We start from the raw sequence: 25,062 nt of genomic DNA, 5'->3' as shown, positions 1-25,062 counted from the left end.
AAAGGATTTTAAAATTATTTTTTTATATATCAATTAATATAAGATTAACTGGTGCAGTATTTATATTATTTATTAGTTTTTATTATTATTTACTGATTAATTAAGAGACCACGTCAAGATTATTTTCAGTTTTTCCTAAATTTACTATTTATGTTTAATTAAAATTATATTTTTTGTTTAATTCTGACAACAACAGACAACATTTCTGCAAAATTCCTAATGAAGATAAAGTTTTTTTTTTTGCATCTGTTTCAACATTGAAATAAGAAAAAAATGGTTAAAATAACATAAAATAAGCAACGTTTTCAGATCTTGAATACTGCAAAGAAAACAAATTCAAATTCATGTTTTCAACATCACAATACTTATGATTTTACATGTATTTTAGGAATAGTTCAAAAGTGAATATTTGATGGGATAACATCTTTCATGTTCCTTTTACATTGCTGTTGGTTGTTTTAAATGTCACTCCTGAGGTTTGCATTTGTTGGAAATATACAACAGACAATGTACCAGTGGCGGCTTGTGACTGCTTATCCGAGGGGCGCCAATTCAAAACAAGTGTTCAAAGTGTCATGTTTGTTGCTTGCGTTTTCAAAATATGTGTTTGTTGTATCATGTGAACCATGTGCATCACGTGTTTTGTCAAAATAAGTGCCTGCTGCACATGCGTCAAAACCGTTTATGATAAAAGAGATGCTCACGTTCACAAAATACACGCAAGACACTCCCTTAACACAAGACACATTTTGAAAACAGGAACCACATACATGTACCCATGAACTTTGCATCGAGAGCCCTTGAAAAAAGAAGTCACTGGCCACCACTGCAATGTACTGAAATGGTCACAATACACGTTTAAATGATGATTAAAGGCAAAACGGGACTGTCCTCTGAATTTTTCCATCACGGTTGTATATAAACCACTGAATACATACAATATTCTTTGACTAACATAAACAGCAATGAGAGGTCATCAGTGAACTGTAAAACAAGTAACATGTTTGCTCTCATTTAACTGTGCTGACATTCAGCTCAAATTACACAAAGGCCGTTTTCATTGTTAATAATGTTTCTCTTTGCTCTAATGTCCATGTTACTATCGCAAACAAAATATGCTTTTCTATCAAAGTTCATTAGCTTGAAACAAAGGTTGGTTTCTGTGATAAAATCGATTCGTTTGTGTGACTGTGCAATATTGAGAGTAAAGCTCAAGTGTACTTTGTCTCGGTGACATCATCCTTTATTTGACCCCTTCCCCCAACTTCTCTTGTACTCCATCGCATCTGTGCACAATATCTGATAAACCTGTGTACTGTCTTCTGGGTGTTCACAGATTAGTAACATTGCTGTCTCAATAATTGTCTAATAAACAGTTCTTGTTGGAAGAGATTTAGTTGCCACATGGCAATAGCTGCCACCTTTTATAAGGTACTGGGATGGTGGTGAGAGACAAATGACCTGCAGCAGCAAGCAGTTCTAGTTGTTTTTAGCCGCCATTGCGTTACAGCACAGTTTAACAGTAGCGCCTCACTGCAGAACGTGACATCCAGGGGGCGGGGTTGGATTTAGATCCAGGGGCGGAGCTGGATCCCGATCCAGAGATCCCATTGGTCGGCAGTTTTACCACAAGACACGTCATACACGTGTTGCTGCGTTACCATTTCCGCATTAAAGCGTAACTAAATTAAGTTATTATTTTGACATAAAAACTGACTTTACTTATGACTACAATAAAAGTAGTGCCTTTAGGGTGAAATGTAAGTTTTTTGCTATAATGTTTTGGAGTAAAACATTTCGGGTAAGCCTACTATGAGTAATATTACCACATGCAGTTTAAGACCTATTAATGGATACAGTATAAATATGCATAATTATTGAAATATATAGGCTATGGCATGTTATTTAGAAATTAATAAATTGAATGTTTATCCTGTATGTAACGCGTCTTTGCTTACAGCCATTAGGAAACAGGTTTCCCTCGTAGATGGTTTACTTTTTTATTTGCTAATAAAAGATATCAAATAAATTTGTTTTTATATTTACTCGTATAGGAATATCTATGTTATAAGTGGGATAATGTACAAATAAATCCCTTCAGTGATATCAAACTGTCGGGAACGTGTCCGTCTCTCCTTACATTTAACTGTGATACTTTCTAAATTATGAATCTTTCTCAACTATATTATTGATCAAACGTACACTTAAATTGATAAGAGCAAACGTTGGCGACCACAGGTTGCAACTAATTGCGGGCTGCAACAACGCAAATATACTGGTTCATTTGGCGGAACAAAGTATATAAAGTGGGAGGAGTTGGATCTAGATCCAACCCCGCCCACTGGATGTTGTGTTCCGCAGTGAGGACCATCTCCAGTTTAAAGGGGACATTTCACAAGACTTTTTAAGATGTGAAATAAATCTTTTGTGTCCTCAGAATACGTATGTAAAGTTTTAGCTCAAAATACCATATAGATAATTTATTTTAGTATGGCACTTGTAGTCGTGAGCAAAAATGTGCAGTTGTTGGGCGTGTCCTTTAAATTGCAAATGAGCAGTGCCGTGGTTGGATGGGGCAGATTAAGGGGTTGTATTTTCCTCTTCTGACATCATAATTTTTCACATCCTTGCAGAGAATGGTTTACTAAAACTAAGTTACTTGGTTGATATTTTTCACATTTTCTATATTGATAGAAGCACTGGAGACCCAGTTATAGCACTTAAACATGGAAAAAGTCTGATTTTCATCATATGTCCCCTTTAAATGTTGATTTTAACATGAACTTATGCTGCGTTCCAGGCAACCTGTAACCCGTAACTCAGGACTTCAAAACCACGACTCACGACTCTGAACTGGGAGTACATCGATCTAGTACGAGTTCACAGGTGGGAAGTCACGGGTTTGATTGCCGTTCCAGTGCACTTTCACCGGTAGAAGGATGTAAAAACACGAGTTACAGGCTGCCTGGAACGCATAGGGTCGTGAGTCGTGGTTTTGAAGTCGTAACTCACGGGTTTAAAAACCTGCCTGGAACACAGCATAAGACTAATAAATGCCCTTAAAAAAATGCAGCATGGAGTTAAAACAACTTGATTTTGCAAGTTAATTCAACCTACTATTTTAAATTTTGACTTGTGATAAGTTGACATAACTTATGAAAACAAGTTGAAATTGTTTAACAGGCATTATTTAGGCAGGGTGCATGATCTCTGAAAGCCAATGTTGATATTTAAAATCACCTAAACAAACATGCCCCTACCCAAATAGAATCTGGACCTACTTTTGATAGACCCACCCCACACATACGCAACCCAGGCAACGATGTTGTTTAGTAGACACAGCCCTTACTGCTGATTGGCTACAAGTGTGTTCTAGTACTTGGCCCGACTCCCTTTCCCAAAGCGTTTCGCAAAAATCAGGCACCTTGCCTTTAATTTATGAAATAAAGTTTATACCACGGGTCTGTTGAATGCTGTATTCTGATTGGCTGAGAAATGTTCCGTGGGTATGCATTAATTTCTGATAACCGCACACCTAACTTTTCAAATGTCTTAAAAATAGGCACCAGAGCAATGTTTGTGGTATCTGTGGTATAAGAGGAATAATTGACTCCGGTCCTTTAAATTATTTGAAAATAATGCACACCCGCTTTGCGTCGTGCCGCATTGCACCTTGGGTGTGCATTATTTTCTTATAATTCAATGCCCCGTCGTCAATTATTCCTTATTTATTTGTTGATTTGATATCAAGTTCATATTAGCTAATGCATTAACTAACAGTGGCGGCCGGTTTTTGGCGGTGCAAATTAAAAATGTGTGTTCGGAGTGTCATGTGTGTAGCTCATCATGTCAAAATGTGTGTTCGATGCATCATGCAAACCATGTGCACCATGCATCCTGTCAAAATATGGGGCTGCTGCACACGTGTCGAAAGGATTTATGATAAAAGAGATGCTCACGTTCACAAAATACTTGCAAAACACTAAATTAACACTAAATTCTGTATCTGGCAAACGCAAGCGTCACTTCTATCATAAACCCCTTCGAAGCATCTGCAGCAGGCTCAAATATATTTTATACGTTTTTTTTTTGGCCATTATTTTAACAGCGTGTTAGGAGAGGGTGTGGGAGCGGCAAATTATCACAAGCCTGAAATCGAACTCGGGTTACCAAAAGCACCACTTGACGGAGCGCTGCCCACTACACCATTGGCTCCAACAGGTTTATGGTTTGACAATGATGCGTGATGCACATAAGTTTACATGACGTGCCAAACACATATTTTGAAATGACAAGCCACACACATGATGGGCCACTTACCTGTTGTGACGAGCCTCTTTTATCGTGCGCCCTCAAAAAAGAAATCACCGGCTGCCACTGTTAACTAATGTTAACAAAACAACCTTATTGTTGTGTTATTACAGTTTTATGATTCAGTGGTAATTGTGTTAATGAACCATATCATGTGCTGATACAATGTAAAAAAAAGATCAAAATACTTCAAGTGGTACACTCCAAAAAAAGATGTGTGAAAACAACACATTCTGTGTTAGTGCTGTACACTCCAAGAAAATATGTGTTCAGGTTTATTTTTATGTGTTATGCTATTTAAAACATTATGTGTCATTTTGTGTTAAAAAAAATAAGGTGTTACCAATTAAAGTAATACTTTAAGTTCATCAAACCTTTCACTTCCTACAGTGTAGAGATGCACGCAATCCACCCAGAACAAAATTTTTGTTTACACTTTTTAAAAATTCTTATCAAAGAAACAGAAGTGAGAGAACTGGTCATTGAAACATCTTGAGTTTTTACCTAGATGATTGTACAAAGGAAAGGAACTAACACAGCATGTTCCTCTCTCAAGAGCGTGTTTCACTTGTAACCACATTAAGCTGTTGCCTTTAGTCAGCTTGGATTATTGTGGGTCAGGGTGGCAAGAAACCCTCATTCTTTAACACATATGTTTCAAAATGGTTTTATGCTGATGCAATATTTTACACTCTTTATATGCAAATGTCCATACATTTTTAAAAGCTAAAAAAAAACTCAAATTACTAAACAAGAAGCATCGAATCGTCCATTGCATTACTGGCAAACCTTTAGCAGGTGTCGCGTTCATCGCAGTAAGATAAAAAGTGCATTGTCCAAGTGATGGTCAATCGCATTGGATGGAAAGGTCTGAAGTGATGTCAGAGCTGCTAAAGGCATTACCTCATCTCCATCATCAAGGATCATTTCACACATGGTTGCAAGCTGAGGCCGAGCAGTATTATTAATGGGTTTGGAGATGGAGGGGGTTGCGAATGCTGTTAAGGCCAGCTGTTGCCATCATGACCCCATGTGACACTCATAGTCCCCAAACAATGGCTTGTTGATGTAAGGTATTTTTAACACGAAGTGAGGGAATGTTATACTCAAATCATGTGGAGTTTCCCCATGTCTGGGTTCCTTTCGGTTGACAAGGCAGGAGTTGTTGCTGCGCCTTTTGTGTTGGCATATTCAAAACATGCAGATATTTGCTACCTTTGTTAAGGGGATTTTAGTTCACCTATCAATTTGACTGTGTATCCATTGTATGTAGTTTTCTATACAATGACAGTGGATGGGAACCAAAGATTAGTAGATGCACTATCCTATACTAACTTTAATCCCCTGTTGGTCATGTTTTGTTATCATTAACATTATAAGTTACAAAGTGTACACGGCTGACCACATTTCTTCCTCAAATTTATGTAACCTCCGTTACTAAATGTAACAGACATACAGTGCTATGACTCAATATCCCATGTGATGGCAGTGCACCTTTTCTCTATCTCCCATGGGCTCTCTTGTTGGAGTGTCACAACAATTAGGTCATTGCTGAGTTTGTGTTTACAAAACCTAACCATGCCACTGCCAGAACCTGACACCGCTTGATTCTCGGTAGGTCAAGACATCAGACAGCGGGCCGAATTGTTTATCTGAGAAACAGGGAGACGATCGTCCACTGCATTGGTAAGCTTGCGTTTAAAGAGCAGAAAGTGATGCCAACCCCCTTACATCACCTGCTTTGAGTGATGCTGCTGGATCAAGTTGCTGACCCTTATCAAATGATACTCAGGTCTTGGTTTGTGGACAGTGTTTACTTGGTTACGCTTGTGAATGCTGTCTGGATGTTGTCTGTCCATTTAGCAACCGTGCACCACTCGCATGAAAAATACTGCTGTACACTTTGCTGGGTTATTTTCAGTGTTGGGTCAAAAAAGGACGAACCCAGTCTATTGGGTTGTAATTTTACCTATGCTGGGTTGTTTTAACCAAAAAAGGTTGGTTGTTTTAACCCATTGTTGGGTCAAATATAGTTGTTTTCATTCCTTTTGACCCAACACTGGGTTCAAAATAATACTTATAATATTTATAGTATGCTGCGGTATATCATAGTAATTACTACACTCTGTTAATGTGTTCTATAAAATGTAAAAATGCTGGGTTGTTTCATGGTTGTGTAAAATATGGACCTAAAAACTGTCAATATCTGACCCAGCGATGGGTTGCAACACCACAGCATTTTGGGTTCAAACATTTAAAGACATTTAGGCATGTAGCAGACACTTTTATCCAAAGCGACTTACAACTGCGAGGAAAACAAAGTGATTGGAAAAACCCAGCATGGTTTATTTAACGTTTGATTTCTTTTATCCAATTTTTTATCCAATCATGCATTAAAAAGCTTTTTATAAGTGACTAACTGAATAAATCAGGGGATCACAAACATTTAATTCCACGACTCACTTAGACAGGTATAATCTATAATCTCAGGACCCAACAAAATATTTTTAAATAGAAATGTGCATTACAGTGATATACCTTACTGTTTACTATAGTTACGTTTTTTTTTTGTTTACTATAGTAAATGCTAAAGTACCAATCTGGGCAATTATGTTTAATATTCATTCATCATTTAATTTCTAAGATTTCTATGTAACTTTTTGATCATGAATTAAAGGGATGGTGCACCTAAAAATGAAAATTCTCTCATTATTTATTCACTTTCATACCTGTATAAATTTCTTTGTTGTGATGAACACAAATGAAGATATTTTGAGAATTGTTTGTAAATAAACTGTTCATGAGCCCCATTCACTTACATAGTAGGTGACAAAATGACGTATATACGCACAAGTGCTTTGTTCCCACGGCTGTGCTCCCAGCAGGTATTCAGCGCCAGACGCATTGGTGACTTAGGAAATCTGTCATATCTTTGCTTTGTGAATACCTCTAAAGCCCATATAATAGTGACATAAATTCTTCCTCACGTTGATTCACACGTTCAAATTTCCAAGATCGCTGTTGTAAGAAGAAAGTTATAAGCGAAGCAAAATTTATCTCGTGTTTGGCATCAATTTCCGCTATGAAGGCGAGTATTTTTTTGTTCCAAACCCAATACTTTTGATAGAATATACATTTAACTTGAATTAGGTGAAGTTTGGAATTGATTGTAACATTGGCATGTGTTTTTTTACGAACCACAAGTGACGTTATTGTCAAAAGCAGAATCGGCCTTTCAATTATATTGGTTTCCAAAACTTCTCCGTTTTCATCAACCCATGTAGTATTTTTCAAAGTAATCACACAGAATGAAGGATTAGAAGCTCTAGATTACATTATTGGCATGATTTTGTCAAACATATAAATAAATGAATGCATGCAGCATTTATTTATTGATTCATAAATGATAAATAACATAATTATCAATTGATTTATTAATAATACCTGACTATTTAAATTGCTCACCAGCATTATTAGTCAATTGAGAAATATTAAAGAAACTATGAAATGTCTGTTTAATACAATAAATATGTAAATGTAGCTTTTATTTGAGAGGATTTTGATTTCATATGGAAAGATATGCGTGGATTGATGCTCTCGGTTTCATTCATTAGTGGTTAATCAGAAATAATAATCTCGTTGGGCTTTTAATTGCCTACACTGTGGTGTTTGAATTATGCTAATAGACCAAGAAATGAGAGAGTTATGATATTTTAAAGTGTTTGGTCAAGCGGAAGAGGTCACAGTTTTTTATAGTTTTAATTGGGTACAAAAATGACCCCTAATTTTCGAATTTAAAAATTCCATAACTTTCTTAACAATTATCCAATTTTAATCATTTAAAAACCATTTTAAAAGGTATTTTTATTATCTATCATGGTTATATTAATTTTCTAATTTTTTTGTCACATAGCCTACCTATACATAGTATTCTTTATTCACACTATGGAAGTGAATGGGGCTCATGATTGGGTTGGTTACAAACATTCCTTGAAATATATTCATTTGTGTTCATCCAGAAAAAAGAAATGTATACAGGTTTGGAACAACATAAGAGTGAGAAAATGATGACAGAAATTTCATTTTTGGGTGAACTATCCCTTTAATCTTTAAATGAATCAGCAAGTGCTCTTTAAAAGATTTCCAGCAAAACAGATTTGAAAAGCCCACATGAAAAAAATACTGTAGTACACTTAATAGTTACTATAGTAAGCTGCAGTGAAATTCTTAAATACCATAGCGTTTATGAAGCTTACAATAGTAAATACTAAAGAATACTACAGTTTTCTACAGTATGTTTTTCATGTGGGAACTCTTTAAATTGTGTTTTAAAACCACTTATAGCACTAGACTGATAATGAGATCTTGAATTGTTATTTAGTGAGCTTTGCTGCAGGCTCTATAAGCAGCTTGCATGTGGCACATTGACGCAGATGATGAGGGCAGTGTTACCCGCTGAGAGGAGCATGATGAAGCTCAGCTAAGAGACACCGACTGAAGTGCTGTGTTGTTTTGCTGAAATGTTCTCCTCTGCCCGGAAACAGTGTTGCCTCGACAGCTGCGAATGGCGAAGCGATTGGTCGCGAGGCCGCAGTTCAAGCGTCGTGCGCTGTTCTGGGACTTTCTGTCAGAAGTGCGCGCGTCAACCAGCATCAACATCAAGCTGCTGCGCTCAGCTACATGTTTGCCTCGCAACGCGCTCGTGTACACAAATGAACACGCATTAAAGATTAAAATGTTTCTAACAAGTGCCTTAAAACGACTGGAAATCTTAGCAATTATAACTCGTCCATTGTACACCAAATACGTTATGAAGTTTTTTTTTGCGGTTAAATTATTGATAAAATTTTATTTATTATTAATCTTTTAATAGGTAGTGCTTTATAGTAACAACTCTTATAGTAAGAATAAGAGTAATTTTTGATTCAAATCTGGCGATTTTTGGAAAGTTTAAAAATCAGTTTTAAAAAAATAAAAATGTTTATGATTTATCTATACATTATGCATAATTTGAACATGATCCACATTGCGAGTCCTCACACGGTACTTACTGTAATAATTAACATTTATCTGTCGCCCTCTTCCGACCACCTACAGTACTGCTTTAAACTCGATGCTGTGTGCAGTGGCAAATAATGTAAATATTTATGTCTCACTATCGTTAACCTGTATTTAACTACAGAAAAATGCCTTGTTCAATACAAATTGATTGACATATTAATTTAATATCAAACCGATAAGCTCACGTCATAGATTTACAAAGAGCATCAGGTCAGAGCACAGTTAATACCAAACTACACAAAAACATTTGAAAAAACATAACTGAACATATTAATAAAATGACCTCAATTTCATACATCCAAACTATTCTTCATCCACTTCTTCATCCGGGCAGCAATAGTATTCCACAAAACATATCTGACCATCATCATTCCTCACCAGATACTGCAGAGAGAGGAAGCCTCGACTGTCAGTTCTCACAGAGACTTTACAGGACAGGGCCAATGCCTTCGTAGAGGGTTTTAACAGGGACATCTTATACCTTTAAAAATCAGCACATCAAGAGAGAAACAGAGAAATGGATGAGAGAAATAATAATAAATAAAAGATTTTTGGATGATGAGAATCACACTAAAACAGACCCTTACCTGTTTGTCTGTGTTTTAGTACACTGAAAAAGCTCCATCATGTCAGAGTCTTTGGGGTAATCATAATGGGCATTTCCAGAATTTCCGAATGTGGATAATCTAGGGTGTGAACAAGAGCTGAATTAAACCCAGAGAATTTAACTACTGACATCACTGTCGTTTTGTATTGCAGACAATACATGTTAGAATAACCTTAAATCTATGAGATTATGTCTTTATTCTGCAGTATATACATATATGTTTGTGTGTGTATTATATCTATACCTGAAGTAAGGATGACTTGGTGACATAGTAATCTGCAGAACCTCACTGGTCATATCAAGCTCAGAAAAAGCCTCTTTCAGACTGTCTGACTGCAAAATCACCTTGTTGGTTACATTTGTGCTGCAAAAATCAAAGTCAATTGGCTCCTCTGGCTCTTCTGTATTAATCTTGCAGACGGTGACCACACCACCTTCCTCCAGGAACAAGGTCAGCGGATGTCCATAGCCATTATAGCACATTCTCAGGGCAGTACACACACCTTAATAGTTCATAATGAGAATGATTAACAGCATATTGTATAAGGGTTGAATCACCAAACCTATTTAAATACACACCTGGGACTGTGCTTCCCCCAAAGATGGTCAGGCAATCCAGAAGCACAGTTAAGTTAACTTGAAACCCAACTGCATCCTCTTTGATAGTGTATTCTTGAAAGATGTCAGCCTAAAGTGAAAGTCAATAAATACATGAATCAATTCAAATGCTGTCACATGTAAATAAAGTGTGTTAAAGACTGTTAGCCCAACCTGAATAAATGCATTGGCTTGGAGACACTTTGAGTCCTCTACCGTGACCTTTAACCCATTCTGTGTTGCATTAAATATGGCATGGTCCTTGAAAGAGATGGCTTTCAGGATATTGGACAGATTCCTCGCGTTATCCAAACTGGCTGTCAGAATGTACTGGTCATCATCTGTTTGGGATTCAGTTGACAGAGGCATGCTGCTACAACGTCAACATCTGCAAAAACAGTAAAAATATACGATATTTTTATGAACTCACCAGCTACTACTAGTTGATAAAATGGATATCATACGAAAAAATGTTTTAGTAAATTATGTTTTAAGCATAAAATGTTGGCAACTAAATAAGCTAAAGCAATTTTATACATACCAAACCTACCGACTATACATAGGAAACATGTACATTTAAACCGTTTACGCAGATATAACTGACTTTTTGGAGAACTTGGCGCCCATTGACTACAAATGCCACTAAACCTTCTTCTTCTTCTTCTGGTGCTTTTACCGTTTTCTCCACGTCCCACTCATACACCCTAGTGTTCTGGCGTAGAATTGCACGGAATAAAATTACGGAATCTTCCAATATCAGGAAAGGGGGAGTGTGGTGTGTGGAGTAAAATTTAATACACTTTAAATACAAAAAATGAATACTGTGAATTGTGTTTGATTATTTAAAATGTTATGAATTAAAAATGCACTTTCTGTAATTTAAATAAAATTAATCGTCACATATAAGTATTTATTTGAAATGCGATTGTTCACCCCTGTTGTTCATCGTGAGGTGGACCAGCTGTCGCCTGGCAGCCGAGAGCAGACAGATGCGGAGACGGTCGCTCGGTCAGTCGGTCCAACAGAAGTGCCACATATTCAAACTAAACTAAGGTAGGCGTAAGACAGTTGTTCGTTATTTAAATGTAAATAATCGTATTCCTTATAGTTTAAAAGAATGATTACAGACAGTATAGTTTTTTTTACCAAGCTAACTTTCCAGTTGGTCAAGGTCGGTTTGTTTTCCTCATGCAAGTTAGCTTAGTATCAGCCAGGCTACAGCGATATTTGTGATTGTATTATTTTTACTTCATATTCATAAACTATGACAGTTTATATGGTTTACGATGTCGTAAATTGTTGTGTGAATGACCGGGCAGTCATGGTTATATGGTTTATAAAACAGATACAATTAACCGGCTAACTAGCTAATCAGTTAGCTAGCTTATTCTTGTGATTGGTGACACATAGATTAATACTGATTTTTAAAAACAATTAGGATAATTATAGGTTTGCTGAAAAGAAATAGCTTTAGGGTTTGAATGGAATGAAAATAACGTTACGCTTCCACATTTGTCGTCATAGCTGTCGTGTGTGTTTGTGGTGATGACGTCAGATTTCTTTTATTCTCAGCTGCTGTTTAGTCGCGGAGCCAGGTTTGGGTCATGGCTAAAGACCCGCTGGCAGAGGCTGGCCTTCATTTCGATGAACTTAACAAACTGCGGGTACTTGAGCCCGACGTGAGCCAGAAAACCACAGAACTCAAGGAGGAATGCGAGGATTTTGTTGACAGTGAGTTTAAATGGACTTTGCTGTGTTATAGGACTGTACTGTATGTAAAGAAAACATCTAGCATCTTTCTGTGGTTCAGGCTGATAACTTGCTTCATTTTTTTGTAAAAACAGAGATTGGGCAGTTTCAGAAAATCGTAGGTGGCCTTATTGAACTTGTTGATGATCTAGCAAAAGAAGCCGAATCTGAGAAGATGAAGGTTGGTACTTCTATTTAAAATAAATGTCAGATGTGTACTTAATTCATTCATATGACCTGAATTATTCCTTAGGCCATAGGTGCAAGAAATTTGTTAAAATCTGTTGAAAAGCAAAGAGAAGCTCAACAGCAACAGCTTCAAGCTCTGATCGCAGAGAAGAAAATGCAGCTGGAAAGGTATGGGTTACTGTTTTACCAGGAAGGGTTAAATGCAGAGGACGAATTGCAAGTATGAAATTGGGCGATGAATAACCCATCTGTATTTAATTATTGTTTTGCAGGTATCGAATAGAATATGAAGCTCTTCAGAAGGTTGAAGCTGAGCAGAATGAATTCATTGACCAGTTTATACTGCAAAAATAAGATCCCGCTTATCTTCAACATCCTGTCTATTGAACAAGAAAATGATGCTGTGCATCGAAATCACAAAGACTGGTTCCCCAACTAATGTAGGTTAATTAAATCAACCAGTTAAAGGTGACAACAGATTTACAGTTTTCAACATTGTTTCAGCTTCAATCTCCGTCTCTCTATTGTTAACATTAGTGCTTTTGCTTGGCCACATCCTAAAAGCGCAGTTGTAATCTTTCCAACCTTAGATGAATACTATTTATATATGTTATTTATACTATTTATACATAAATGTACTTAATTTGTAAATTTGATCTTTTTTACGATAGTAAAAATACAGTATTTGCATGTTACTGTAAATAATTCCATCATGGTACACCTTACTGTAAATGTTTTATTTTCCGTATGATTTGCATTTTAATGCTGTGTGTGACTTGAACCCAGCGACAGTTTTACTTGATTATATCTTCATGGCATTTTTATTGTTTGTTCAAGGGACCACACCAAAAAATATTTTGCATAGGACATGCAAAATTTCTTAACTTTGAACAACCAAACAGTGCTTTCATGTATTATTTGTTTACAATTACCTAACAGTTTAGATCATCGGGTGTGTCTCAAAATTTGACACTTCATAAATATGTGAAGAACATTTGAATAAAAATATGTTTTGAATTTATACATGACATCAGTGTAAACAATTACTATTTTAGGGCAAAACATCATAAAATATAACATCTATGAGCCACAGTTATAAACCATGTGCAAAGGTTACATACAATTATAAATGCAGCTGACAGGTTTATTTCAAAATTTAAATCACATTTAAACAGTAATAACTAGCATCTACCCTGTTGGGTCAAACACTCATCCGATTAACAGTAATGAGTAAAAGGAATAAACTGGCATCTATCTTTGTTTCTTGGACTTTGAGGAAGATTTTCCACTCGGAGAGGTTGAGTTATACGCCGAGCTGAAGAGCATGGTCAACAAAATCATTACGGGAATGATAAGGTATGGAGCATATATAGACACGAGTGTCAGACGTTCCTTTAATGTCTGCGGACCTGGATGTGGCGTCAGTGGAAATTCATGGAAGATGATGTGGCTTAAGATAGGGATTAGAGTAGTGGCCACATGGACAGAATAAATGATTGCTGGAGTTCTGATCCACTTGCAGCCACCTATTAAATAAGTAAAAATAAAATAAATTAATTAATTCAAAAACAACTGTGAGCCTGTCAGCTAAAGTCCTTTTTACTGTTTTCTACATAAAATCATCCTACATATTTCTGTGAAAAAATAACACTGATCTCTTTAATATTGACTGAGTAAGGCCATGTCAAAGATTAAAATCACTCCTCAAATAGGACTTTAGCCTTGATTTTGGAGACAGGGTCACAGACGCTACGCATCACTTCACCACTAGATGTCACCACTGTGCAATACAAAACTCGTCATTAAAAAATGAACACAATTGATTTAATTTCAGCACATAACTACTAACCTTTAAGGAAAGCGTATGCTGCAACTGCGAAGAAGGGAAGCTGAACAAGAGCCTCGCAGAACACAAAAGATCGGAACCACACAGGTGGATCCAACATCATCGGATCCTTGAACTCACCGGCATACCATTGCAGTACGTCTTTTAGCTGTAAACCATAAACATACATTTTATGTGAACAAAACTGACTTATAGACAATCTGACAACAATAACGCGCACAGCAGCGTTCAAACTCTGCTTCAAAGTTCAAACTCACCTGAGGTGGATAGACATGTTCAGGAAGCAACGCTTGAAAATCAATCAGCAGCGTTATTGGAATGTGCGATGCGAAGTAAATAAAATACACAATTTCTAAGACGCGTAGAAACATTTCGATATTTTATAAGAGTCAACTGTTTATCTTATTTAAAAGTTGCAGCAACAAACATGGACAACAACAGTGGTAGTCAGTGTAGAATAATAGCGTGTTGCCTCGCCGTATCTCATTGGTCCTTCCGTTCGGTTATTTCAGACATCCGTCTTCTTATTGGTCCATGCGCTCAGTTCATTCTCTAAGTGGGTGGGTTCCTCATTGCTCATTGGCTAATACTCATGGAGCGTAGTAACCCATACAAAGATTAAAATGGTTTTACTAGTATTGCTAGTAACAGCAATTGTGGTAATTATGGTTAACCATAGTTATAACTGTGTTAAGTGTTGCTCTTTTAGATATTTAACAATGGTTACATTATAAAGAATTTAAATACATTTTTAAAATGTAATTTTTTTATTTTTATTTAAAAATCTCTTCACATCTCTTCAATTATTTTAAAGATATAATACAATGCTTTATATTCTTAATCAAGATAAACATAATATTTTTGCAAGGTTTTACATGAAATATTAATAGTTAGTCATTAGAGTTAAATATTGTCCGGCTTGTATATACAATTGAACCTAAACAAAATTCAGTCCTTAAATACACGCCTGCATGTATGACTGCACAAAACAATAAAGTGTTACATGATAAAATATGTTAAAAATATTGCTACTACATGTTTTAAGTTAATCGTACAAGTTATGTTTTTAAATTCCTTTTTCTTCAGCATTCATGATTCTTTGGTTGTCAACATCCACATAATCCTGTAACATATTAATAACATCTTATCAGCACTTATCTGTAGTTCAAAGGTATGAAGATTCATAGGCATGAGATAACTCACTCCGTCACTTTCCACAACGTTCTCCAAGATCTTGACAATGTCTGGAAATGATGGTCTGGAGGTGTATGGGTCCGACCAGCAGTTCTGCATGATCTGTTCTCTACATGTTAAAATGACACAATAAAATGTTAAACTGCTATAAAAACAGATCAAAATTAAAATATGTTCATATTGTCACTTACATCTCTGGACGGCACGTGCTGGGAATTGTATTCTTATATCCGGCACAGACATTATATACAACTTGCTCAGATGTGGTCAGATCTGAATACGGCAAGGTGCCTGGAAAATAAAAGATCAATAATTATTTATTCATCCACTTTATTAATTAAAGCCACATCTTTTTCAATTCCTTCTTACCAAACGTCTGCATCTCCCACAGCACAATACCAAATGCCCAGACGTCGCCCTTAAAGCTATAGTAGTTGTTTCGGAAATATTCTGGAGGGTACCAGCGCAGGGGCACTCGCTCCTAAAAGACCACATTAACATTGGGAAAGGTTAAGGGGTGTGACTGATGAGGATGATGACACTAGTGATAAATTATAAGTTCACCCTGTGTTGCTTTTTTCTGCTGCTGCGTCTGCTCCTCATGCGGGTCAAATCCCTGGCTAGGCCGAACTCTGCTACCTTCACCTCCCATGGGAAACGGCTCACAAGAATGTTCCTCAAGGCAAGGTCACAGTGTACCACCTGGATGATTCGCAGGAAGTAACTTTGCATGCTGAAAGGACTTCTTTGTGTTTATGTTTTAAACGGATGATGGTAAATATATATATAAAAAAACATTCATATGTGTTCGTGTGTGTGTGTACCATTTTTGAGCGCAAATGTTCCATGGCCAGGGCTATGTGGTAGGACGCGATGGTGAATTGGCTTTGTAGTTCAGTGTCAGCACTCAGTTGCTCTTTGTTTCTTTGAACAAAACTGCGCAGCGTGCCGTAGCTCATAAACTCCATGATCAGCATATACGGCTCTGAGAAAACAGACAATGTTTTGGTTTCATAAGGAAACAACTACATTATTAGTTGAGCATGCACTGTCAAAAAATAAGGTCAAATATGTACCCCATCCGTACTTGGGGCAGCACTCTTTTAAAAATACAGTTGAAGAGTTTATTAGAACCTCATATCTGCACACAATGGTACATATAAGGACCTTTTTAAAGGGAACTGCCCCAGTGACAGCTGGAGTACCTTACATATGAGGAGCTCAGATGCAACGGCTTTAAACGTCACCACAAATTATAAAATGATATTAGCCGAATGCTTTCGACACGTCCTATACGTTTATAAAATACTTTTGGTTAAAATCAGCTTGTTTCTGACCTCTGGTCTATTAGAAATACTGGTTTGTTGGCAGAATCCATTAAGAGTCTAATAAAAAAAGCTAATTTAGAGAAAAACATGTCGGACGCACTTCAAAAAGTTTTTTTTTACTAGGTATTTTTTGTAATAGTGTGGTGCTAGCAACAGCTGGATCATGGGTTCAAATCTGAACATAATGATAAAATGTAAATCCAGCATATGAACTGTTTAAGTCACTTAAGCCAAATTTATCTAGTCAATATTTAAATGTTTAGCGCAGTGGTTCCCAAACTTAGAATTTAAATTAAACTAAACATTTAAATGATACAATGCTGTTAGTTGGTAGCCATATTTCTCTAAAGTTTAATTACACAGAATTTGTGATAAATTAATATATTTTAAAAAAATGCCATAAAACTGGGGCCCCGGCACCATCTCGCACCTCCCCACACAGTTTGAGTACAAAAATATTAATAGTAATTCGTTTTTTAAAATAATCAATTTAAGTTACATAACCTTTTCCTAAACATTTAATCTTACTACACTCTAAGAAAGGATGTGTTCATTTTAACACACGGTTTTGTGTTATCCTGTTAGTGTTATTTTAACACATGTGTCATTTCGTGTTGATTTTGAGTTCCAATAAATAGAAGGGACAACACAAGATGTGTTAAAACATCAAAGCGTGTCGTTTCAAAAATAACACAGAGATGTGTAAGACACAAGATGTGTTATTTTAACACATTCATTTTAAGAGTGTAGGGGCTTAAGAGATACATTTTCAGGAAATATACTATATAAATGTATTTAATGTGGAATATGCTTAACTAATATAAAGTCCCACCTTCAGTTGTGTTCCAGTCCAGCAGCTGCATCACATTATGATGATACGCCAGCTTTCTCATAATAGACACCTCATTTTCCATCTGCTTACTGGTGATACCTACAAATTATAGTTAATATTTAAACAACCGCATGCTTCGCACACCTTGTTTTAAACAATATATTGGTTTTAGTATGCATGAGATGTAAAATATTTGTTGTTCTACCTTCTTTTCCAATTTTGCAAGTTATCAGCGAGTGACCTTTACAGTTTCCCCTGGTTATCCTTGCTTTGTAGAAAACTCCCTCTCTCCCGGCTTTTATGAGCTGAAAAAGGCTCAGGTCTGCTTTCTTGAACTGTGGAACCTGAAAATAAAGTGATTTCTTTGCATAATAAGATATTTTCTCACTGTTAAGTCACTCACTGCTTTATCTATACACTTAAATATTAGGTTATTCAAAGAAAAAAGCACCTGCTGTAAGGGCTTCCAGGGTAATCTGCAGCTTGTCGTGGTTTGTGGAGGCCTTACTGGATCTTCTGTAGGATAGTTGGAGATGATGGGTGTTTCTGGGATGGTTTGAGATTGAGGAGAATCTGGAAAAGGAACTGGAAAGTTCACATCTGGTCTCCTCTGGCTAAGGAACCGAATGGTTTTCTTCATTGATCGATACCTAAACCATACACAATAAACCAACTTTAAATATGGTACTCATTTACATTTAACTATGTATTACTACAATGAAATGTATTTGTATTAAAGAAGTAACATTATATATATATATATATATATATACACACACTATAAAAAAAGTTGGGTTATTTTTAACCCCTGCAGCTCAGAGTCAAAAATGTACAAGTCCGACCCGTTAGGTTGTATTTTAACATATGTGCTGCATGGTTTTAACCCAGTATAAACATTTTCTGGCTTCATTTGACCCAACATTTGGGGTTAAAAATAACCCAGCATTTTAAGAGTGTATATATAAAAGAAAGACCATTTACTAAGTAAGTTAATAAAAAATACTTTTTAAGTGCAACGCATCCAAACAGAATGATGAAGAAGATGGTACCAGCATAAACACTGATTAGTATGATGTGTTCAGTGTTCAGATCTGTAATAAGAGAGATACAGCTTTGATCTTATAGACAATGCGTGTCTATTCAACACGCTACACAACTACAATATTATATTCAATTTAAAAAGCATACTTTTGTCAACAAATTTGATAAAAACAATGTAGAAGATTATGTAGATAATGTTAAATGTGTATACAAATACTCACTTGCTGTAATGTTTCCCATAATGATAAAAAAGCTTGTTGTTTAAAGTCATCTGATTGATCTATTGTATCAGTACTAAACGTAAAAAAAGATACAAGTCAGACATTATTATTATTTATAGACATTCTTATCATTTATTGCAATATGTTAGACTGCAAAACAAAACAAAAATCTGAAAAGCAAATATGAAATATCTTTTGCTCACCTCTAATGTAACAAAGTAACACATGTTGTCCTTTTAACCCTACATTTAAATCAGTGTGCAATGCAAACTATTTTCAAACCTTCTTCTGTCCGACAAGTCCATCATATGAGCATGCACGAAGACCACTGAGGCTGAGGTGTTCATTAGAACAACAAAGCCACAGTTTAGTTTTAGACTTCGGCACTTGTGGTTTCTATAAGTAGCACAGCATGCAAGCTTGTGCATTTCCTGAGTAAAGCATGCTAGCCTTTCACATACAAAAGCTATGAATCCCCCCCAAAACAAAGTAGCAAATAAACAGGTGATCATTATTCTTAGTAGTTTAGTTTGCATAAGTCACTCAAGGGGAAAGAATCCAATGGAAAAAATGAGTTAACAATCAAGAAGGGGGAGTATTAAAATGTCAAATATGGCCTGATTTCAAGCAAGTATGTCAAACTGGCACTGGACGTTAAAGACAATAAAGGGAGGTGGTGTGGTTTCCTTTTCTTGTTCAAGGAAACAAATCATTCAAGAGCAAGCCATGCACACAAAATCGAAAGGGCACACACGGTCGCATTTGGCTGCATTTAATTGGTTTCTCGAATAACTGTTACAGATCAACAGTATCACTCGATATACAACTACAAGTACATTTGTACAGATCCTTTTCAAATACATCATTTTCATAGGCTTATTTACAAAACGTTTATGTACATTTGTCAGTGCAATGTCGATTTTATTCTTTAAACAACACTTTATAAAATTAAATTAATACATCTCTAGCAGTACATCAGAATTAATTTAACAAAATTATGATTTACAACATAGACGAAGACATACATCAGTAGTTGATTGCACCACTACATTTTGCCAGATTCATAAATTATCCCTGTATCAAGAAAAATCTGTGAAGGTTTCAAATTCAGCTGTATGTTTCTGGCTTGTTATAGCAATGTAAGCTTCCAGTTAAACTAAAAGCAAACATTTATAATCCCAGATTGTATCATTTTGTTTCTTTAACAACAAATATTTAAAAGCGCTTACAGTCCATTTGCATTGATGTTTAACTGCCTCACAGTAATATAGTTTTCACAAACATTTATTTCATACAGGGATAAACCTTTCGTCATTGGCAAACATTTAGTTAATATATCCGTGAGATGGAAAATTTAAAGTACAGCAGCAAAATGAGTATGGGCACATAATTCCCAAAAGGGTGTAATTCCCCATTTACGAGAAGCTCATTCAGTTGATGAGTTGCTGAGAAATAAGAGCAATATTTCATACATATTTTCACAGTGGTAATAAGAGGTTTAGCTCTAAGAGACACTAAACAAATGCTACTAATAATCGGAAACTCCAGAATGCCATTCATTGACATTTTTGTGGTCGCTTTTGGATAACACTGTTCATACAACCCTGTCCTATCGCTTTAACGGTATTCAAAGGTTCCCCGACAACTATGTACACGACCGGTTCAAACTTTGGCTTGGACATGTGAAGTCTCTTCTGTGAGGAAACATCGAGAGATATGAATCTGTAAGCCGTCAGCCGTGAAGCCAGAAATACGGTGCTAACAGGAAAGCGATGTAAAAGCTATGCATGTTGAGAAGACATTGAGATTTGTTTTGAGACAGTAAATGTGCTAAGCCCCTGTGAACTATTTCATTAAAAAAATCTCAATGATAAAAAAGAACTTGTTATAAAAATAAAAATTAAAACAAAAAATATATGAAGATACATTTATACTCTTTGAAAAAGAGGAAATGAAAACAGTTTGAATAAAACCCATTAACGAATAAAGCATATGCATGATTTGGCAGTGGAGCGGGATTATTTTGTATTTTTAAGTTTACGTTTAAATATTTTAAAAATGAAATATATAACTGTTTGGGAATTGATTTTGTCCATTAAGGAAAGATATAATACTGTCACATTAATATTTTATTAACAGTTGGCTAAATTGCAAAGATGTGAGGTAGTGTATAAAAATGAGGATAAATTACTGGAAACAAAGTCAATAGATGATAATGACAAAAACGAAACATTTTAGAGAAACCTTCAGGGCTCTTTGACACAACTATAATTTAGATGGATGCAATCTTTAATCAGTTTCCTAATTAAAATATAAGGTTCTCCCCATGAGCTCTCACCGAACTCCTCTCTATGTGGTTTACCCATGTGGACATCCGGTTTTGCCTGCCTGGTAAAGGTGATATGAAGGGCTTGGCTAACTTTCAGTCTTTCAGTATTAAGTTATATGTTTGCTTGGCAACAATGACATACTTGCTACTGTTCTCTCTCTCTCTCTGATTCACTCATTCAGATGTTGCTTCACTCTCCCCTTCACTCGTTTAACTGAAGCGACAGGTACCTTTATTCTGAAAGCGCAGTCGGTGGTGGACTCACACCATTCCACTAACTCATATTTTGTGCTGTCAAAATGACGGTCCTCCGGGGGAGTGTTGCCGTTTTAGTCCTCACTGCACTGGCACACTGAAGGACCCCTAGTGTCTATTAAGAGCATGGAAGAGCACGACATCACTGCAGCACACAGTACTTCTTATAGTCAGATTCAAAGTCTTCGTCCATGCTCGTGGTATCTGCCATCTTTTTTCCCTCTGTTTTCGGCAGAAACTGCGAGTAGTCCACTCCCTGCTGCTCGTAGAACAGGATGTAAGCTGAATCGGTGTCGATCTCGTCCGAGTGAACTTCCTGGGGAGAAGAGACATGAAACGTTCGTTTGCTCAATACACAATGTTTTTCTGCAGTGCTTATGAAAGAGTCTCAGATGTCGTAGAATAAACACAGCAGGCTGGGATCTTACCTTGCAGCTGCTGTCGTTGTAACAGTACCATTTTTCATTGGGGTTTTTGGCATAAGTCACATAGTGGCCCCCTCCCATTATTCCCGAATGACACTGAAACAAAAAAGAATCATTTGCGTCAGACACACTTAACAACAGACGTTTCTGAACAATTCAACATGCAAGATGAAAGAAAAACAATGAACACGAACATTTAACTTTTTAAACCCTTTCACACTGCACTTTGATCCCAGAAAATGTATATTAAATTGGCTTCTGGGATTGCTCTTGTAAACAGGACCTAGTTACATTGCCGTATACCATTTTTTGAACTTCGAAGCGAGAGATATTCTTCTCTCTGATAAAGGCAGGAATCTCTGTGTGTCTGTCTGTTTGCATTTTATGTCAAGAAACATTCATCCTATCAACCTTACGCGTGGCAGGTGCGTTGCGTTGTACGTTGCTCGTATTTTGTGCCATATAAACACACACAACACGTTGTAGAAATAAACAGAATAACTTTTAATAAACTACAAAACAGCGTGATCGTGCCTCACGAAGAAAACTGATCAGATTTTGTGCAAAATTGAACATTATTTACAACATTATTAGCATTAATGCAGAACACCTGCCAACAGCCTTTTGCCAAACCATGGACACTACGTCCACTTTTTTTTACAGTCTGTGACGTCACCCATTGGTTAGTGAAGATCGTTTTTGAAGCTTAAAGTAGGTGTTGCCTGGTGTCGCCATGTTGGCCCCGCGTCATCGCAAATCACTTGCGAAAATGGGTAAAGAGGCGGGACATGGATGAAGCTGAAACCATGCCGCCTAGCTCGATTCTAGTGACAGCAGTGGCTGTTCAACCGTCATTCAAGTGGCCACGCCCCTTAATTATGCAGAACTTTAAGGCTTAATATAATTTAAACGGATGAGTTACAAAAAAATTCACCCCCCTCACAGTTGTCATGAAGGGGAAAATTAGCTATATAGACCAAAAACACTTTGTGTACCAGGCTGTAAATATATTATTTTCTACTGTAAAGTTGGGCATTTTAACATTTATGAAGGTCTATGGGAATTTACTCCCTTTTGGAGCCTGCCTCAAGTGGCCAGTCGATGAATTGCAGTTTAAGTCACTTCCGTATTGGTTTTATCAAAGAGATCGAAAGTTGCCCCTCAGGCCTAACATGAGCGCGATCTCCTTCTTGTGGTGTGTGCTGTTGGTCTCGCAGCCCCATGCCGCCACCTATAGAGCGGGAACGTAAAGTGCACTTCCTGCATGGCCGATGCTCTGCATTAATGCTAATAATGTATAAAAAAGATTATTCGAATCTCAAAATTGAATATCGAATGTCAACCCCACCGAACGAATATACGAATAATCGAATATTCTGGTCCTGCCCTAAGTAACATACACATAAAGCATTCTGTGTGAAGACAACGCAGAAACAATGCCGTAAGGGGCGTGCGAAAGTGAGGACGCGCGTGTCATTGCAACCAGAAATTATGGTTCTGCTCTTTGACACAAGAATTTAAACGCAGATCAACATTCACTTCGAGAAATGCCTGCAAAATGGACTGAAGCAGAGATCATGGAGTTTGTTATCATTCACCAGCATGACAGAACAGCACATCATGCGCTCCTTATGATCTTGTCATAAACTAAAATGCACGCGCGTGGTTTCTTGAGAGAGAAATCACAGATAATTAGAATGGTATGTGTGTGAATGCACGCACAGATTACGAAAAATCATTGGCGGTGTGAATGAACCAAAAATCAAATTATCCCAGACAAATTTTCTGTGTATTTTCCGTAATCACTGTGTGAAAAGGGCTTTTGAGAACAACACAGTCACACTTTTTTAATTTGGTCATACTGTCGCTGCATTCGAAATCGCCTACTACTATACTATATAGTATGCAAAGCATGCAAGGCGAGTAGTATGTCTGCATTCATAGGATTTGTAAAACAGTAGGCAGGAAGTACACGGATGATGGTCGATGGACACTTTAATATCCCATGAGGCCATGCTAGCTAAGGAACCGCCAAACAAAAATGTACAGTAGATCTATAAACCAGGCCATTCTTTAAAGCCCCCGTTACCTAAGAAAATGTGTTTTTTATCAGAAAATAAGTCACCAGTGTGTGTGCAGAAACATCCTATTATTATACAAATCCATCTATTTTTCTTTGTGTAATCTTCTTTAAACCACAACATTCACACAAAACAGGCTGTTGGGGATCCTCTATCAATGTGATGTCACATTAATTACGTCCCACCCATGACCGCTCACAGACTCCGCCTTATGAGCACGTAGTTCAACTTTCTGCCAGAGACACATGTTTTGATGTAGTCTTAAGCACATGTATAAGCGCTTTACTCCCTACTTTGCATACGGGGAGGGGAACAGAAGCTTTCTTTGCAGTTAAAGAGAAACACACAAAAACTGTGCGTCATTTTGACCCCATGCTCCGCGCGCACCCAATAGTCATTCAATGTTTACAAACCGTGAAGGGGTCTATACATGCATGTGTGTGTATTTATATAAAATAATAACATTCTGTAAATTATAACCTTGATATCTTTAATGTTGAAGCACTTACTGAGATTGCATATAAATTGTAAAAGGGTTCCAGGCAGATGTCATTTCTTTGGTGAGGGGTGTCCAGATCAGTGCTGACTTCTGAGTGTCCATTACTCTGACTGCTGTCTTGTCCCAATCCATTCACCATGATGACATCACAATCAGTGCTTGAGGCATCCAGCGACCAGGAGTCCTGCATGTTTGCGTCAGACGCCCCCTGATTCTCCCCGTCTGTCACTATGCCCTGCTCAGGATCCATCTCGCTCTCCTTGCTGTTGCTTATGGCACTGCTGTCCAGGTTTTCTTTACTGTTTGAGAGTCGATGTCTGCTGCCCAGCTGGGGCAGACGCAGGCGGCCCTGTTTCCGCCCCGTGTTCCTTGGGCTGTTGCCGGGACTGCTGTTTCTGCTAAGTGGGCTGCCCACCCTTCTGATGGAGGACGGTGTGCCTGAAACGCCAAAAGGATCTAATGTAATGTTCATCAAAGAGAGAGAAAAGGACATAGAG

General features: G+C 36.9%; 5 protein-coding genes across 10 annotated transcripts in view; 1 reads left to right on the top strand and 4 right to left on the bottom strand.

Annotated features, from left to right (window-relative positions):
* Positions 1-9,516: 9,516 nt before the first annotated feature.
* On the bottom strand, positions 9,517-11,258 carry rad1 (RAD1 homolog (S. pombe)). Of its 3 annotated transcripts, none has more exons than XM_065281168.1 (6): positions 11,118-11,258; positions 10,751-10,964; positions 10,559-10,667; positions 10,224-10,482; positions 9,960-10,058; positions 9,517-9,853 (listed from the first exon to the last, which is right to left on the bottom strand). In XM_065281168.1, the coding sequence occupies exons 2-6, from the start codon at positions 10,943-10,945 to the stop codon at positions 9,676-9,678; spliced, it is 840 nt and encodes a 279-aa protein (XP_065137240.1). In that variant the 5' UTR covers positions 10,946-10,964; positions 11,118-11,258; the 3' UTR covers positions 9,517-9,675. The 3 variants fall into 3 exon arrangements, with proteins under 3 accessions (XP_065137240.1, XP_065137241.1, XP_065137242.1); XM_065281169.1 differs by having other exon boundaries at positions 11,127-11,250; XM_065281170.2 differs by having other exon boundaries at positions 11,181-11,225.
* Positions 11,259-11,511: 253 nt separating this feature from the next.
* Positions 11,512-13,535, top strand: ift20 (intraflagellar transport 20 homolog (Chlamydomonas)). Of its 2 annotated transcripts, none has more exons than XM_065281176.1 (5): positions 11,512-11,629; positions 12,149-12,307; positions 12,421-12,506; positions 12,579-12,682; positions 12,787-13,535. In XM_065281176.1, the coding sequence occupies exons 2-5, from the start codon at positions 12,181-12,183 to the stop codon at positions 12,866-12,868; spliced, it is 399 nt and encodes a 132-aa protein (XP_065137248.1). In that variant the 5' UTR covers positions 11,512-11,629; positions 12,149-12,180; the 3' UTR covers positions 12,869-13,535. The 2 variants fall into 2 exon arrangements, with proteins under 2 accessions (XP_065137248.1, XP_065137249.1); XM_065281177.2 differs by lacking the exon at positions 11,512-11,629 and adding an exon at positions 11,654-11,811.
* Positions 13,536-13,637: 102 nt separating this feature from the next.
* Positions 13,638-14,882, bottom strand: tmem97 (transmembrane protein 97). Its single transcript, XM_065281175.2, has 3 exons — positions 14,618-14,882; positions 14,364-14,508; positions 13,638-14,040 (listed from the first exon to the last, which is right to left on the bottom strand). Exons 1-3 carry the CDS (start codon positions 14,729-14,731, stop codon positions 13,766-13,768), a joined length of 534 nt encoding a protein of 177 aa, XP_065137247.1. The 5' UTR covers positions 14,732-14,882; the 3' UTR covers positions 13,638-13,765.
* Positions 14,883-15,014: 132 nt separating this feature from the next.
* On the bottom strand, positions 15,015-19,619 carry LOC135771088 (tyrosine kinase receptor Cad96Ca). Its single transcript, XM_065281156.2, has 12 exons — positions 19,180-19,619; positions 18,977-19,049; positions 18,718-18,805; positions 18,166-18,364; positions 17,920-18,058; positions 17,715-17,813; positions 16,379-16,539; positions 16,119-16,256; positions 15,924-16,035; positions 15,746-15,845; positions 15,564-15,663; positions 15,015-15,483 (listed from the first exon to the last, which is right to left on the bottom strand). Exons 2-12 carry the CDS (start codon positions 18,993-18,995, stop codon positions 15,427-15,429), a joined length of 1,212 nt encoding a protein of 403 aa, XP_065137228.1. The 5' UTR covers positions 18,996-19,049; positions 19,180-19,619; the 3' UTR covers positions 15,015-15,426.
* Positions 19,620-19,732: 113 nt separating this feature from the next.
* usp32 (ubiquitin specific peptidase 32) overlaps positions 19,733-25,062 on the bottom strand; it is a 51,138-nt gene continuing 45,808 nt past the window's right edge. For all 3 annotated transcript variants that reach the window (XM_065281115.2, XM_065281114.2, XM_065281116.2), the window contains exons 32-34: positions 24,576-25,003; positions 21,989-22,081; positions 19,733-21,876 (exon numbers count right to left, since the gene is read on the bottom strand). In XM_065281115.2, the coding sequence (XP_065137187.1) occupies positions 21,703-21,876; positions 21,989-22,081; positions 24,576-25,003 (695 nt within the window). In that variant the 3' untranslated portion in view covers positions 19,733-21,702. The remainder of the gene's footprint in view (positions 21,877-21,988; positions 22,082-24,575; positions 25,004-25,062) is intronic.

The sequence above is a fragment of the Paramisgurnus dabryanus genome, chromosome 8 (assembly GCF_030506205.2).
Source record: "Paramisgurnus dabryanus chromosome 8, PD_genome_1.1, whole genome shotgun sequence".
Lineage (NCBI taxonomy): Eukaryota > Metazoa > Chordata > Actinopteri > Cypriniformes > Cobitidae > Paramisgurnus > Paramisgurnus dabryanus.
Note: the sequence above shows the minus strand (reverse complement) of the source record. Positions and strands in the feature narration are given on the sequence as shown.